Source organism: Fringilla coelebs (genome assembly GCF_963513975.1).
Source record: "Fringilla coelebs genome assembly, chromosome: 7".
NCBI lineage: Eukaryota > Metazoa > Chordata > Aves > Passeriformes > Fringillidae > Fringilla > Fringilla coelebs.
In genome coordinates this window covers 23,179,733-23,197,000 of record NC_140035.1, presented here as the reverse complement: position 1 = coordinate 23,197,000, position 17,268 = coordinate 23,179,733, and the positions used below count along the sequence as shown (strand labels likewise).

General features: G+C 38.5%; 1 protein-coding gene across 1 annotated transcript in view; it reads left to right on the top strand.

The window, feature by feature from the left end:
• Nucleotides 1-3,990: 3,990 nt before the first annotated feature.
• ZNF385B (zinc finger protein 385B) overlaps nucleotides 3,991-17,268 on the top strand; it is a gene marked incomplete at both ends in the record, with an annotated part of 116,511 nt that continues 103,233 nt past the window's right edge. The window contains one exon of the mRNA XM_084209155.1: nucleotides 3,991-4,291. Coding sequence (XP_084065281.1) covers nucleotides 3,991-4,291 — 301 coding nt within the window. The remainder of the gene's footprint in view (nucleotides 4,292-17,268) is intronic.

Below are 17,268 nucleotides of genomic sequence, written 5' to 3'. Positions count from 1 at the left end.
GGATATATGGAAGCTCTTCTGTTTCCTGCTTTGTTTTTCTTGTTTTCCCATTCTCACCTTTTTAATTGCGTCTAATCCTCATTGAGTAAATACAGTGGCAACCTTTGCAATGTGTATATCCAGTGTGATTCACAGAATCTTGTCCTTTTTGTATGGATCATTTTAATTTGTGGATATTGTTATGTATCAGCTGCTGCTAAGACGTGGCTTACGCTGTGCTGTATTAAGGGTATACAGAACTGGGAACTTGCAGGATTGATCGAATGTATTCTCTCCATATGATAATTCCCAACACTTCTGCCTTTTAATGAACTCACATTCTTGTTCTTACTCTTAAACCAACATCTAAATACTTCACAATCCTGCCTATAACAATTAATCTAAATTGTTTTCTTGGTTTCAGAGAATGTAATGATTATGTAACTTCTCTGTATTCTCAGCTCACTGACTGAGTCTCAAGTAGCTCCTGCTGTTACATGATAATGTTATTGAGCTATGTGCAAACCTGAGGAATGAAATGGCTCTGTTTCATATCTGACCGCTGGTGGGTGAGAGCAAGTACCACCCAGAACTCTTCACAATCTATTTGCAGGAATAAGCTCTTTTTGAAAGAAAAAAATACTTGTCAGATGTGTGTTTGCATAAATTTGAGTGACTGAAAAGTTTAGAGACTAAGAACAAAGTGGTTGGTTTGTGGGGGTTTTTTTCTTTGTTTGTTTGGGTTTTTTTTTCTATTACAAATTCATGTATATGTACATGTTTCTTTCATAAAAGTTTAAAGCATTCCGATCGATAGCCTTTTAAAGAAAGGTTAGCTTGTGCAAGATAAACCTCAGTCATGGTGAGATTCTTAACACTGACTCAATGCAGAATTGTACTTGTGCTGGATGTTCTAGAAAGGTGTGGTTTTCCAACCTGAACTTTAACGAAGAAAGGAAGTTGACAAAATTTTGAAAACAATGGAGTCTTTCCTTGCCTGTAATAAGCTTTTTAGTTTTTGAACAAATACATACACCCCAAGATGTGCTAATTTATAAAATCTGTATTACTCTGTGAAAAATGGCCATACTTTAAAATTTCACTGCATGTTTGCCACCAATGTTTTCTTTTTAAACACTCTAGAAGAGACTAAACAAAGCTTTTCAAACACAAGTGATTTGCTATTCCAAAAGTTCAGGTCTCCAAATCCCAGGAGGATGAGGGCTGGGATTTCTGTAAGGAACAGGCAGATTTCTGAGGCTTGACATGGTCTTGTCTCTGGCTACACACACAGGTTCTCTCCAGGGTTGGACTGGTCAGAGTGTGATGCTGCAAGCCCTACTACGCTCAATGTAAGCCTTTTCTCAGAAGTGATTTGTATCTGCTGCTCCCATCAGTTGTTGTGAGGTCGTGGCTGCTTATTATCAGACCACCTTTTAATTTAGATGCAGAGCTTAAGGCAACAAAGGTTGTTTTGAAATTTCAGCTTGTGGTTTTTAATTCTTAAATTAGTAGCAAGAGATTGCTTCAAGGATTCATTTGTCTGGTGTGTGCAGCTTTGTAGTAAAACTGAATTAATAGTTTTTTTTTTTTGTTAAAACAAGAAGGTACCTTGGCAGTGATTTCTTTTTATTTGTTTGAATGTTAATTTTCTTTCCATACTGGCAGCTGGGATGCCTAAGGGTGCAGGTGCAGTGTGTGACTCCTTGCTGTGCTCAGTTGTTCTTTCCAGGTGCGTCCATGTTTATAAATTTGGTGATGTCGGGACTGCACTTTGGAGGCAAGTGTTCTGATTTTCCCCATGTACCTGCTTTGGCCCATAACTGAGCAGTCTCAGACTTCACCAAGGTTTTGCTCCTTTGGAGGAAAGGAAGCAGAAACCTGCAGTCCAGGAGTGTAGGTGTCTTGTGCTGCAGTGCTAATGCAGTACCAGCCCAGTGCTTTGGGAAGACTTTGGTGCTCTTACAGGCAGCTCCAGTCTTCCTTCTGCTCCATGCAGCTTCCTCATGCAGATGTTTGCCTCTGCCAGTTTTAGAGGAATCCAAACCAACTGAGCTTCATTAAGATCTTAGAGATGATTGAAATAATTGCTGAAGGATAGTTTTTATTATTTTCTGTCTGCAACCCGATGTACAAGATTTCTGACAGGCCAGGATTTTTAAACTGTAACATATTTTATTATTCCATAATGGTTTATATGTACAACTTGTAAAAGAATTTTTGCTTCAGAACATTTTACTTCAGAGAACAAAAGCCACAACAGTGATGTTGAAATAAAAAATTACAGAAAACAAAGGGACTAGGGGAGGTTATTTATGGTTTAAAATACATTGAAAAATAACAAATACTAAAGCTCTAAGGAGATTAAATTTTTAGATGAAAATGCTATCTTAGCTCAGCTGAGTCAAGGATCTTGGTTGCTTGCCTTGAAATATGATACTTACCCTTAAATGATTTAGCATGACAGTCTCTAGCCTAGGTTTTCAGGATCACCACTATTTTGTTTTTAAATTAATTAGGTACCTGTGTGCTATGATTATTTTTAATAATTAGTTTTATTTTTGATGTGATTTATACCTTAATGTGTCATTAATATTGTTTGCTTGGTACCAGAACTGTCATCTATAAGAAACAAAGACATGAAGTCTATTTACCATACTTGATCAGTGAATTGTACTTGAGGAGGAATATGCACCAATACTAACATGGGTTAGAAATGTGGTTATATACTCTATCTTACCATTTAAATGACTAACTAATTCTGAAGCTTTTTTTGTGTGCACCCCTGTGCCAGAGAACAGAACAGAGGTTTGTTACCTTTCTCTTGGTAATAAACTTAACTGGATTATGAGAGGGGTACTCTAGTGTTACTTTTGAATGCTGCACTCTTTTGGGGAGGATTACTGCTACTTTGGTTTTAATGCTTGTGTCTTTCAGTGCTTCTGCCTAACAGAGTGGTAGGTGTACACAAAGTTCTGTGCTGCTCTGGTTCCCAGGCTGGAAGAGGGACCTTGTGTTTGAAGTCTTTTGCTTTTGAAACCAGAGCACAGGTGAACACTTGCCTGGAAAGAGCTGCTTTTGTGCACTGCTCTCTGAGCCAGCCTTTGGCCATGCAGAGTATTTGGGTGGTGGGGGATAAGAATAAACATCAATTTGTGTAGCTAAGAAAACAGAATTATTTTTTATATGAGTTACCCTAGACCCCTTATTTCTTCTCTGCTGGTTTAGCACCATACCTTAAATGAAATACGGACTTTCCCCCTATATATATAAAACTGTACTTTGTGCAGTACTTTGTGATGATGAGGTTTTTAATTCTCTAGGGCAAGTTAATATTTCAGGCTCTTAGCTTGTTGTTCAGGGACTGTCACTTACTATGATTTTGTGTACTTTGCACAAGACTAATGTTTAGCTGACTTTCCTCTGTACAACCGTTTGAGTTGTGAAGGTATTGATGGACTAATGCAGATAACATACAATCTTCATATGAAGCTGAAGATTTGAATGTATGTGAAAGTGGAAAGGCTTCATTAGTCTCATTTGAACAGTCTGCTGGCTTCCAGTGTTTCCATAACATTTCTTGTTGGCATCCTTTTTGTTCAATAATTGTATTTGAAGCGGTGGGCACTGCTATAGTAATTGGAAAGTAAAAAGCTCTGGAACCAGTGTTTAGTAAGGCAGAGGAACTGTATTTGAAAACAATCTTAACCTCTGCTACAGATGCAATAATAAATCTGCTTTAAAATAGAGAGCTTGCTTAACAAAATAATGAGTTGTTGCAAGTTGGTGTGCACAGACTGTGATACATTGCCAACTTATTATTTCTGAGCTCTGTGGTGTGTCACAAATACTTTTATTTCTATATTAAGCAGTGCCTCCGCAGTTTGGAACCTTATTTGTTAGAACTGGTTGCTGGGTCATGCATTACAACATTTTAAAAAAGAAAATGCAGTTTTAATAGTAAGGATTTGTTGCTCTCTAGTAACAAGTTTGTCTCTTTTCCTTGTAGGTATGAAGCGTCCATTAACTCCTGACCACACCATTGAAGATGGGATTATGAATCAACCAGCTGTTCTACGGGCCTTTGAAGAAAAAGGACTGAGGAATGACAGACAGGATTACCAATTAAGCAAAGAGAAAAAGAAGATACTGTTTTCCTTCTGTGAAGTGTGCAATATACAGCTGAACTCTGCAGCCCAAGCTCAAGTTCATTACAACGGGAAATCTCACTTGAAAAGAGTGAAGCAGCTAAATAATGGAAAACTCCCTACAAGCACAGCTCCTGGCACTTTGTTTGCAAGTACAAGCACAGGTACATAATTAGTTTGAGATGTTGGATTTTGGTCAAGAATTCTGAGGAAGCTTTTAAGCCCTACCTTCTCCACTCAACATAACCGTTAAACTTAATATAGATTAATACTAGTAGTTAATAATATTTGGCCATGTTCAGAATTACTGGTGTATTTCTTTTCCTGTGAAGCCAGGTGGTATTGAGGCAATATTCCATTACTCCAGGCAATATTCCATTATGTGTTGGACCTTGAGATATGGTCTATTTGGAAGTAACTCTTGTGGATCCAAACACACATTTAGTCATCTGGTTTTGTTCCCAAAAGAAAGTTCTGGAGGGACGCTGCATGTACAGGAGAAACTTTTAAATGAAATCTAGTAGTGGAACGATGGAGGAGGAGAGCTGGAATTTACAGGCCTGACCCTTTCATTCTTTCTGCTTTCAGCCCTCTGGGTTTTAACCACTCTTATCCATAGAATCAGTTTAGGTTGGAAAAGACCTCTAAATAAAAATTATTTCAAAGTAAGACTTTTTACTTACTAGGAAAAACAGAAGTCATGGGTAAAATGCATCTAGCATGCATAATGTAAAGATACAAAGCACATATGTCCTTCTGGTTTTTTGGGGGAGTTTGTTTCTTTTTATTTTAGTGTTAGACTCTGTTCATAGCTACTTGAAAAAATCTAACAGATCTCAAATCTTCCTACAAGAAGTTTTCTTAATTGTAGTATTTGTTTTTATTTGTTACATTGCTTTGGTTTCTTTTATTTTATTTTGTATAGAAACAGTCAAGCTGCATGGAAAGGTTTAGCTTTTTCTTTCTTCTGATTTTGTTTCTTGTTAACTAAATTTTACTTGTTTTGAAGTCTGTGGTACTGTTTTGTTTGATTTAGAACTAATCAGAGTGAGAGTATCACTTGTGTAAGGCCTGTGATTCAAAAGATGAAATTCCTATTGAATAATATCTATATTAATTAATTGTGAGCATTCTTAAAATAACTGAAAATCTGTGAGACATTGATTTAAGATTCCTCTGTGTGTGGACCTGCAATGCAAACATATAAAAACATTTTCTATTTTTGTTGCTTTTTGTTATCTGAACCCCTTCATCTGATGCCTTTGGTGTCATTCCTGGGGATCACAGCTGATGCTCTGGCATCATTACTCAAAGAATGCTCTGATGCTTGGAATCCAGATATGTTTGCTGGAGCACGTGCTTTGGGGTTAGTGCATAGCTTGGGAGTTAAAATTCATGTTTCTTTGTCCTTTGTTCACTGATCTCTATATTAGACTGTTAGTTGTATGCTAGTTATGCTGGTCTACCTGGTGCATGTTGAAATAAGCATTCTTTTTTCATAGCTGAAGGATATTGTGTTCATAGCATTTAAAAGAAAGAAATGCCTTGCAATAGACAATTTATTATTACTGTGATTACATAAACAATTTAATGTACTCTTTAAGAACTAGTGGAAGAACAAGATTTACTGAGATGTAGCTCTCAAAGAACATTTTCCAAAAATAACTAGAAATTAGTTTTCTTATAAATTGACATTATCCAGGCTCAGTTTTAATCCATGTCCTCTGGAGTGCTATTACCTCCTGTAATGGAAGTCTTCCTTTCCCATTTCTTCAGCTATCATTGTAAACAGAACTAATTGTGCAGATGGTAAGAGAGCAATTATATTAATCTCACCTCACCAGTGAATAGACTTTATTTCGGATGCAAACAGCCCCTCTCATACTTCACTGTTACAGCTGCACCCTTCTATTAAAGCACCTAGTGAACAGTTCAGCACACCTTAGAAAACTTCCTGCAAAAGTTCCATCTGGTGTCAGGTTGGAGACTTTTTCTCTGTGTTCAGTAGATAAATGTGAAATCAATAATATTCCCACTGGAAAATGAGGTGACTGTAAAATATTCCTGACTGTAAATTCTCCTTGACAGTTCAGAAACCAGGATTACAGACCTGCCAGAACTGTCTTGATTCTGTGTGACAGTATTGATGGATCACTGACTCCAGCTCTCCCTGACACTTGGTGGACTTTGTTATAAATGGAGATGAGACATATTTTCATATTCATTCTGTTTTGTGGTCCTTTCTGTGGCAGGTGGTCCTCAGTTGTTAGCAAATGTCCTTTTAATTTTTGACTTCTACTGTGCTTTACAACTATAAACTCAAATTGTTGCTCTTAACTTGCTGGTAATGGTCCTTGTACTACTATTGGAATGTTTGTCAAGATTTGACACCTGGGATTCCAGGTCCTGGTAAGAATACCTTTGATTGTATAGATGAAGGACTTTTATACATCTAAAGTCTAAATATAATTTTAGAGATGAGTTTAAAGTTACTTTTTTGTATTTAGAGTAAGGATGAAATTGTCATAGGATTTAAAATATATTTAGCAACAAATTTTTCTGTCAAGTTTCCTCTCTTTCTAGTTAATCTTTCCTCGCCAGTTATTGATATATACAAATTCTTTTGCTATTGTACCTCCACCTGCAATTTAAATTACTTCCTAGCAAGTAAAATGTAATAGAAAATAAAGACTTAAGAGCTGCTTTTCTTTATATGGCCACAATCAAGAAATCAATGGGTTACATTAGGTGACTTTGATTTGATACACTCATTGAACTCCTCCTTTTATTTACATTGGTGTTGAAAACTGGAAAAAAAGAGTATTCTACTTGGAAAAGACATTGCACACGGTGAGCCTTCCCTATTGCCTATGTTAGTGCTTGTTTATTACCAGCCATCCCCACCACGGCTCTTAGTGCAGCCACTCCCAGGGCCATCCCGACCCTTGGGCCAGGCATACAGACCTACAGACTGGCTGGTACAGACAGCCTGCTGTCAGCAGGACATAAGTGAACTCTCATCAAAGTCAGAAAGTGCGTGTTTGCCTTCACAGTTTAAGTTGGAAATGATTTCATGTATTTCCTATGAAGAAAAAGCAAAAGAAAGGGTGATTTCCTACAGCCTTGGGGAGGTGTATTTTGGAGTGAGCCTGTTTAAAGCTTTTCAGTGAGCAGGCCGTGCTGGATCCTGCAGCAGATCCCAGCTTGTCCGGGTTACCTGGAATCCACCTGCCCCGCTGAGAGCACGGGGGAGCTCAGGGGGCCGCGGCCAGTCCTGGGTGTGGGACACGATCGTGGCTCGGTGCTGACTGAAGTCTGCTCGCCTCCTCGGTGCTGCCAGCGAGCTAAGGAGCGGGGCCGGGCGGGATGCGCCGGGATGTGGGATGCTGGGATGCGCCGGGATGCGGCGGGCTGCTGTGTTCCCACGCGGTGGCGCTGCAGCCCGGGCCGTGCCGTGCCGAGCCGAGCCCCGCGTTCAGCGCCCCGGCGCTGGGGGATAACTGCGGACCGCTCCGAGCGCCGGCCGGGGGATGCCGGGCACGGCGCCTTGCCTTCCTCCCGCTTCTTCCTCGGAGGTGGCCCCGGTTTTGCTCCACGAATTCTCATTGCTTCCTCCATGGGGTGGTGTCTCCTGGTGAGTCTCCCGGTTCTCTCTCCTTTCCATCATGGTAACATGGGAACAGTTGGTGTAGTTTTAATGAAGTGTACTAGAAATGCCTGTCGAAGTCCAGATTTTACAGATCTCTGGAAACGTGTAGGGAAGTTCCTTTTTGTTACAGAAGGTGCCCAGATTTAGAAGCGGGCAAAGGAAAATCCCTTTTCCCTGGGTCCTAGGCTGTTTTAAAGAGCATATGTGCTTCAGGGCACTCAATAATGCCCATGTGACCTTTCTGCAGGTCTGGCTGGAGGTGTGATTGGGATGTCAGGATGCAGTGTATCCTGGCAGCAGCTCTGCCTTCTTGTTCTTAAAATCTCTGACTTTGTGTGACAGTTTTGGAAATGCTGTAGGACCCTATACCATGAGTCTTTGTAAGGAACAGTGCTACAACTTGTTGTGTTAACACTGCAGTACTGAGGAAATAATCACAGGTTGGTTTCCTGAGGTGTTATAAACACAGAGTTTTGTGATCTGGTTCACAGCAATGGCAGCCAGGGATTTGTTAATACAGCAAAATAAATACGTAAACTACTAGACGTCTGTTGTGTTTGTGACTTTAACAGGTCACAAAAAGGGCCTAGTGGTGGTAGTGGAAGGGAGAGGTAAAACAGCAGCTTTGGGCATGGGAGCAGAGCAAAGAAGTTTGGACAAGGCAGGGCTTCTTCCACTTTTGGCAACAGATTAGAGCTTTTTTGTCTCTGTGCAGTGCCATAGAAATTTGTAAGTCTAGTCAACCTATCAAATTAGTGGAGGCAGGGAGGCTTGCAGTTAAAGAACTCAGATTGTTCTTGATAGGATCCATGGACTGTATAGCTAACTTGCGCATTAGTTTTCAAAAAAAAAAAAATAGAGATAGAAAATGTGAATAGTATCTTCAGCCAAAAAATTTAATTTCTCAATGTCTATCAATAGTCTGTTATACTGGAAAATATTCCAGATGCCTTAGATCAGACCAGTGATGATTGGTTACAGCAGAATGAATCTGCAGTGCACTGCTGTAATTTCAGTGGAGTTTTTCCTTGGTTTTTGTCAGAAGAATCTAAATCTAAATGCAGGTATTTGTATGTCGGTTTTAATATTTATTTGGGCCAAGACTGGCTTTCTGACAGGTACCTTAGTTGCCATCTGAGACTGCTTTGTGCCAACATAATGGAGTACAGAACTTTTGCTTACTTTAAGCCTCTTGATTTAGGTCCTCAATTCCTTCTCAATGTTTGTCTTTCATTAATCTAAAAAAAGGCAAGGATAATCCGATTTTTATTGCAGAAGATCTTTATGAATTATTCTAGCAAGTACTCAGAGGAATGCAAAACAGCAACTAAAAGTATCTTTTAAAAGTTTGTGACCTGCGCCCTGTTAAATGCATGCATGCATAGCTATAGATTTAGGACGTAAGTCTGTAGAGAGCACTGTGAGCTTACTCTTTTTTTGTGTTGGGCCAAAAGCTTTTTTAGACTAGTAGAAGGTGAGCACTTGTTCTGCCTTCCATGTCTGCTGCCTACAGCCTGACCTTTTAGAAAGCAGTTTCAAGAAAGCTGCTTCTGTGGGGCCACCAAGTGGAGCAACTCCTCAGGGCTTCCCCTCTCTGCTCTCTCGTGAGAGGGAGGTTGCTCCATGCTTTGCTGTCCTACTCTAGGTAAAATCCATTTTGCTATTTGTAAAAAATTCTACTCTCACTAAAAAGCAAACTGTGTCCAATATAATGGAAATAATAACAGAAAGAGTTACATGCCCGTAATGAAACATGGCTTAGTGAGCTGTTGAGAAACTCTTGGTATTTCACTGCTTGCTAGTGGGTATGTTGACTTTTTTCTAATTCAGTGGTCTCTTGAACAAGATGACGTTTGGTAGGTAGTACCACATTCTTTGCATCACTTGAGTCTCTTCCACCATTTACTTGAGATAGGTAATGGTACATAACATTTTTCTTACAGAATGAAATGTATTTAGTATGAGCAATTGCTGTTTTTTCCTTCACAGAAGTCATCATAGAAACATAGAAATTAGGCAGTTTATTGTATTCTTTTGGGGCACTTGATACTCCTCACAAAATGCTGATGGTGAGAGTTAATATCAAGGCCCAGAACTGACATTAAAGTTGGCTTTTTATTTGCCAATGACTACACACTATACCCAAAATATTCTGTTCTTTGAGTAGCTGCACTGTGAAAGTACTGGTGAAATTAATAAAAAATATTAAGATGATTATATGTGCACTCACTGGTAGTCTTCAGGAAAAACGTGGGGAAATCATTATTTTATTGAGGTTGGTTTTTTTAAAGTAATTGATAAGTTAATCAGAAAAAAACATTGAAAAATTTTCCTAATTCCCTAATGGCAAATTGAAAACCATAACTCTTTTGAAGAGTTATCAGACCAATTATTAATTTCTAGACTCCATTCTCTTGGAGATGGGGAACGCATGAATGACATTAAGGAAAAAAAAAAGTATGTACCTATTATGGAAAAAAATGGTTTTTAGGCAGTGGTCCTTTGGGTGGAATGTGGAAGGATTTCAAAATAAAATTGGACAGTACATTCAGGACCCTTTGCCACTACTTTGCATAGATATAGTCTTGTAGCAAAATGCCTTCCTGGACAGTTTAACCTCCCTTCAAGGGCAGTTCTGCTGTGGTAAGAAGCAGCATTTAAGACATCAGAAAATCAGTTCTTTTAGAGTCTAGGACCAAAAATACAACTGCTCACCAGCAATGGTTTCGAGCTGAGAATGGCTGCAGGAGTGGTGATGATAGAACTTCTGCTTCATTTGGGAGCATATCCCTTGTCATTTAACCCCTTTGGGCATGGCCTGGAGAGTGTCTTAAATCAGCTGAGTTGATGTTGCTGCAAGAATTTCTTCACTGTCTCACTGAAGGTTGTGATCCACAGTTTAGAGGTGTAGACAGCTGAGATGAAAAAGGATCTATAAGTTCAGGAATTTTTATTCGTGTGCATTTTTAGCCATGATTTCTGTATTAAAACTACTGGAAGAAACAAAAAAATGAAGTTAGGTTTGTTTATTATTTTTACCTTGTAAAAGGAAAACTGCTATCTTCTCTGTATAGTAATTTTTCTCATCTGGGATCGGATCCTGTCAAAATTTCTCTGGTAGTTGTCTCATGACCCAGCAGTATATTTGGATACCTGTACAGGTAATAATAAAAATCTCCTATGTCCTTCAATTTCTTCAAAGCCTAGTTCTGGTTACTTCTGTCTTATGCTGTTTATCTCTGGGTGTGAGCATGCACAGCCACACATGCTCTTTTACCTTTCTGGGGAAAGAAAACCTATGAAGTACCTGTAAAGATAAAAAAGATGTACATTGTGAGAAGTCCATGTGGGAGTAGGAATAGCATGAATATAGTAAGCCATGGAGGTTTTTCATAGTAAGTAATTTAAAATTACTGTTGTTTTGAAAGAATGAAGGCATTGGTCATGCAATTTCATGCTTTTAATGATATTTTTATTTTGGTAAAAAGATTTAATCTGCTAGACTGTGCAGGTCTTTGTTGGGTCAGCATTCTAAATGTTTTCATCCAAATATTTATTATACTTTTTAATGGATATCCTGTTTTTTAATAGACTTCATTTATTACATGGTTAAAAAATACTTATTCCATTTGCATAATTTTGAATTAATCTTATTTAGAAAAGCTGTGAGGAATCATTAATTTTTATTGCTGGATTTCCCCCCACCCCCCACCCCCCCCAATAATGAACCTCATCACACAATACAGGCTGCTCATTCTCCTCTGTCTCGTGTTCGTTGTAGAAAAGACAGAGCTATTTTTATCATTTACACAGTCTAGATAGATGATTCCTCATTCTGTGTGGTTTGGAGCTGAAGCTGTAGAGCCTTTCATAATCATATCCTTTTATTTTTTTATGGTTTGCTTGAATTTGATCTCTGTAGCTGATTCCATGCATTGATAATGAAGGCTTGGGTTGCCTGATTCTCAGCATAAATTCAGGCAGACTTCTAGTTTGACAGGGCTCTGTGTTTCGGTAGGCACGAAGATACAGAACTGAAATTGCTTTGCTTTCTTTACAAATGACTCAGAGTGTGCTTGTCCTTCCCTAAAATGTTGCCAGCGTGTGAAGGATTTTCAATGAGCAGTGCAATAAGCCGGCATCTGGGAAGGTTGGAGGCTGCTCTGGTGTAGCAGTGAACTGTCACACAGATGAGCAGGGCTGGAGCCAACACTCTGTAGCACCGTAGATCATATTGGTCACATACTGGAAGTTTTGTTTATGTAACTTGGTTGCTGTTTAACCTGCTTAAATAGTATTGCCATAATGTGGAGTGGGCTTCCCAGTAGAGGTGAGTCTGTTTTTTATTATTAAACTTCACTGAATTGCTTTGTGCTACGACATTGAGTGGATGCTTACATGTTTGGCATTATTTCTGCGTGCAGTGCATTTCTGTTTTAGTTATTCCAGTGGAAAGGATAATAAAAAAGGCAAGGCATATAATGCATCTTTTTCTTCTCTTCTTATTTCAGTATTAAAAGTAACTAAATATGTGGCAAGCTCCCTTTCCTTGCTTGCTGTTTGCAGAGGGCATCTTTCCAGTAGGTGACTTCCTATGCATTTTAAATGTTTTTTTGAATGTCCGTGATGCTGTGTTATTGTTGTAGAAAGAAGCTCATTAGCAGTGTGAATAAATATCTCTTACCAGAGCTTGCTTTCTGGCTTTTTAAATCTCAAAGTATGGTTACAATGGTGTGTGAAACACAAGAGCTGTCGGATTCTCCAGATAAACTACAAAAGTAAAGAATGAAATAAATTGTGTACTGGGTTTGACATATTAGATATGTCTGTCATTGTTAATATTAAAAGTTATGATCTGTCGTGCCCAGAACAGCTTCCAGTGATTCATTTGCACTGACAGCTTTCTTTGAGAAGGGTATAAAATTGTCGCTTCTCCCTAACCAGTTAAATTTGAGATTTAGTGCACACCAAGTTTTATTTAAGGGAACAGATAGTGTGCTAAAGGTAGCCTGTGAAGTTGTAGTAGCAAATCTTAAAGCTTGTAAGCATTATCGTAAACTAAACAGACTTTGTACTCGTGTATTTAAAAAAAGGGGGTTTTATTGAGAATTTCACCTAGCAGAACAAAAACCAGTTCAGCTGAGTTACTTATTAAGCACTGCTGTTATGTGAATATTGAGTTGGTGAGGTGAGACCTTGTATGATGATATTTATGTATGCTGATAGTATTTTTTTAATAAAACAAGGAAATATGTTGAAAAATATTTATTAATTTTTTTTTCTTCCTTGCTATAGAAATGTCTGTGCTTACTATGTAAAGACTGCTGTGTTTTTTTTTTTTTTTCTCTTCTGAGGAACTAGGACAGCTCATGCTTTTTCCTGCTAAATATATTTATGAGGCAGCTGTTTTATAGCTTTCAGCTCCAAAGTTATAGATAAGTGTGTATTTGTTTGACAGAAGATTCGAGAATTTCCATTTACTGCCAGTACATGTAAAGCTTGGCTAAGCAGACTGCATCAGGAGCACACACCATTTGTATTAGCCAATCTGTCTTTGCAAGTCCCAGGGCCACTATCTTGCTAGAAGCCACTGTGTGCTTTTGAAAGCATGAAATTAGTTTTATACTGAGCACATAGTTTCTCATTTAGCAGTTCTTTTTATGGTAATGGTCAATTTATGGTTCAGTGCCAGAATTTTGGTGTTCTGTCAAAGCTGATAGCTTCTGCTAAGGTGTTCTTTGGAGATAAAGACAAACAAACAAAATCCAAAACAACACCCCCCAACAAAAATGCAGTTTGTGGTGGGGATCCTAGGGAGATGCAAATAAAAGAAAGGTCTCCTGAATGATCCAACTCTTGACATTGCTGATAGAATTTTGGAATTATTTTGTTGCAGTATTTCAGCAAACATTTCTTATTCATTACATTAAATTATTAAATTAATTGTCACCTTTTTATACTTCATAAGTTTTTTGTTTGCGCCTTCCCCCCCCCCCCCCCCCCCGTGTCATGTAAAAATTCTGTCTCTCGATGTTAATTTTCTCTATGTGCTTTTTTAATGATTAAAGTCAAAATGCAATTGAAAAATGTGTATGAAGCACCCTAAACATTCAGGATGATTTTTAGATAGAGCAACTTTAAAATACCTTACGAGCTTTTCCCTTTCTTTAGGAATCCATAGAAGTCAAAATAAGTTGTCACTAAAACCTTTGTGAAACCTTTTTTAATACATATAAAGCATAAACTGATGAACCAACTTATTTTTAACCTGTGTCTCATTCTTGGCAGGTTTTGTTTTTCTAACCATTCCAGATTTGTGACCCTTCCTCACTAGAAGCTATGCTTGATGAGAGGTTAAGGTGGTGAACAGGTGAACGTTGTGCACTTCACTTGGGTTACTCTCTCTAGCTACATTATTCTCTCTTGTACACAGGCAATTTTAAATTGCATTGTTTTAAATCAAGGTCTTCACAATTCTGACTCGATCCTGAAATAAGCATTTTTTAATGATACAGTATTTGCTTTACTCAGCTCTGTCTGCAAGGAGCAAAAATTGATGTTGCCTTTTTTTTTTTTTGTGCAAGATGCTGTTGGCTCTAGAGCTGGTAGTGTTTTTCTGAGTGCAGAGGAGAGATCCTGTTCCACCTACTGTTATGCCTTCCTGGGATAACAAAAAGCTGGAGGTCATAGTTCCCAGAAGTTAAGAAGTAAATGTAAGCTGGTGCACCTGTTTTTTCTTACTCCATCATTGTGGAGGAGAAGCAGTAGAAGCTATGGAGAAGACTGCCCTTTGTCACAGGCACTTGGAAAGCACAGCAGTCCCACTGGAACAAAGCTCCCTTTTTAAAACCATTTTTGGATGCTTCTGTAGTCATGCAAGAGATGCTTAGTAGCAGCTTACATATATATTGTTGGCATTTTAGGACCTTTGAGTAATTTTGCTTGCTACTCTTCAGTGTGTCTTTAAAGGCTACCAGGCAATAAATATTATGAACATTTGGAAACAATGTGTGTGTCATGTTGCTACTGTGGCATATAAAAATTGTTTTATTTGTCTAAGTGCTTGAGCTAGAATGCCTTTCTTTGTCCTTTTGTTTTTTGGTAATTCTTTGTATCATTATGAATATAAGCTTGCCAAATTTCAATCTGGTTGATGCTTTGTTTGAAGATGGTTTTTGCTAGGTCCTTTTACTCTTAAAGATCTTGCATCTTCTCCAAGTGTCTTTATTGCTGCATGTTTCCCCTCCTGCCATTTCATATTGGTAGTTCAAGTGAGAGGCAAGATTTGGTGTGTTTGTTGTGCTGGACAAAACTACTTCACGTCCTGGTGTGGAGCTCTATTGCTTCTGTGTCCATTCTCTAGCTATTTCTGTGTCAGATTGTCACTTACCACATGGCACTGTAATTTTAATTTCTTCTCCTTTGGAAGACATCAGTGTTAAAGTATGGTGAACTTCTGCATTTTGGGAGTTTTCAGGAGACAGCAGCTTCTCTACTGCCAAGATTACTTTACAAGGAGATTATGAAGAAGAGGACACAAAGTTAAAAGGAAAAGAAATTATTGGGGAAGTGGTATGTTGTGAGCAATTCCATGTTAGTCACTTGACTCTGGGATCCAAGTCTAGCTAAGCTCTCAGTGGAAATTTTGAAATTTGCTTTTTTTTTTGTGGAGGTCACTGATGAATCCTGCCAAAGGAGCTGAGTGCAGTGAGAACTGTAGTTCACTGTAGCAGCCCTGTTGAAGCTTTACTACTGAAGCTCAAGTTTATATGTTTTTTTCAGTCTGTAGGTTAAAGAGCCAGAGATGTTCTGGAGGTCTCACCCAGAATGTTCAGCCAAGAAATTCTCTTTTTTTTAAATCTGCTTTCTGTTCTGTTGGATTTTGAGCAGTGCTCATAACATGACTCTAAAGGGAAAATAAACTGAGTAACTTCCCTCTTTCACACATGCTTTTTTGTTCCTGTAAGGATGTTTTTTTAAATTATTTTTAAGTTGGAAGTGAGGAAAGCTGGGTGTGTTTTGATCTCCAGAGGTGTAAGGAGAGTGAAGATACTTTTGTATTGATTCCAGCAGTCAGGGCAGATGAAAGGCAAAATTCCTTAGCCTTGGGTAGGTTCAAGACCTACACTGAAGTGTTTGTGTCTCTGACTGAGCAGTGCAGATCTTGGGAGGAGATGAGGAAGTCTTTTTAATACTCTGTGAATAGAGGAATACAGCTTCCCTAAGACTTGAGGCTTTAAAATTCATATAGTGTGCTACAGGAGCTACTTGAGGGAAGGGACACGACTATGAAAACTCAATGGACAAAATCTTCCCTTTAAGCAACTTGTGAAACTGTCAGACTTCGGGCAAGATTTTGTGTTATGATGCATTTGGTGATACCACTTGTTAGTGTCTGGGTTGCTCTGGATGGTGTAGGAGGTCTGTGTTCAGATCACCTGTGTTCAGGTGATGAAAGGATGTGTCCATGTCAAGGGACTTCTGAGGTTACTGTGGTATATTCAATTTTGGATTTTTTTTCTTGGTTTTGCTATCTGTTCACATTGGTACTGTTAATATTTTTCCAGCTCAGTAAAAATATAAACAGTACCAATGCGAACAGATAGCAAAACCAAGCAAAAAAAAAAATCCAGAATTGAATACACCACAGTAAGGTCTCTGGTGTGTGAGTTTCCCTTTTACTTGTTTCAAGCATTCTGTGATGGCAGATGTTGAAACACGGTGCCTGGATTTGGAACTTCCAACTTCCACCTGGGGGTCTCAGTTTTCTTCAGAGTATTTCATAGTAAGGCTGGAGAGATGAAGGGGAAGTAAGAAATCCATGTAGGAAATTCTTAAAATTGCCTGTTTTTCTGCTCAAGCTGGATTCAAAATCTTCACACATGTGCATCTCCTCTGGCTCAGCCTTGAGTGCTTGTAATGATGACATCCTGAAATGCTTTTGTGGCTGGGCATTTAAATATGAGCAGAAATTGAGTTGCTTTTTTTATCAGGTGATCAAACTTAGGTGGAGAATGGAGGAAATGAAGAGGTGAGGAAGATTCATAGGCTTTAGAGTGGCACATCTGGATAAAGAGTCACAGGAATCACTTCATCAAGAAAAAACAGACTAGTTGGAAAGGACAGAAGATTATTGTTGGGAATTGCAATTCATGTATTGTGGCCAGGTTTGTTAGTGGTACCATTTGAGCCTGATGCATCTCTAGTAAGGGTCTGAATAGTAAAAATCAATCTATTAAGTAATCATTGTAGTAACCTCTTTTTTAATGAAACGCATACAGCACTTAGCTCCTGTGTACCCAGGTTACTTCTGAAGATCAGATTTAAGCTTCTCAGTCACTTTGGCTTCTGACTTAAGGATGAGAATTTGAGAAAAGCCAAAGCTGAAACACCAGAAAGGTATTGACTGGGGAGTAAATCTTTCTGAAAACATACTCAGGTTTTGGGTATTTTAAACATGGTTATAAAGAATGGAAACTGGTATAGTTCCAG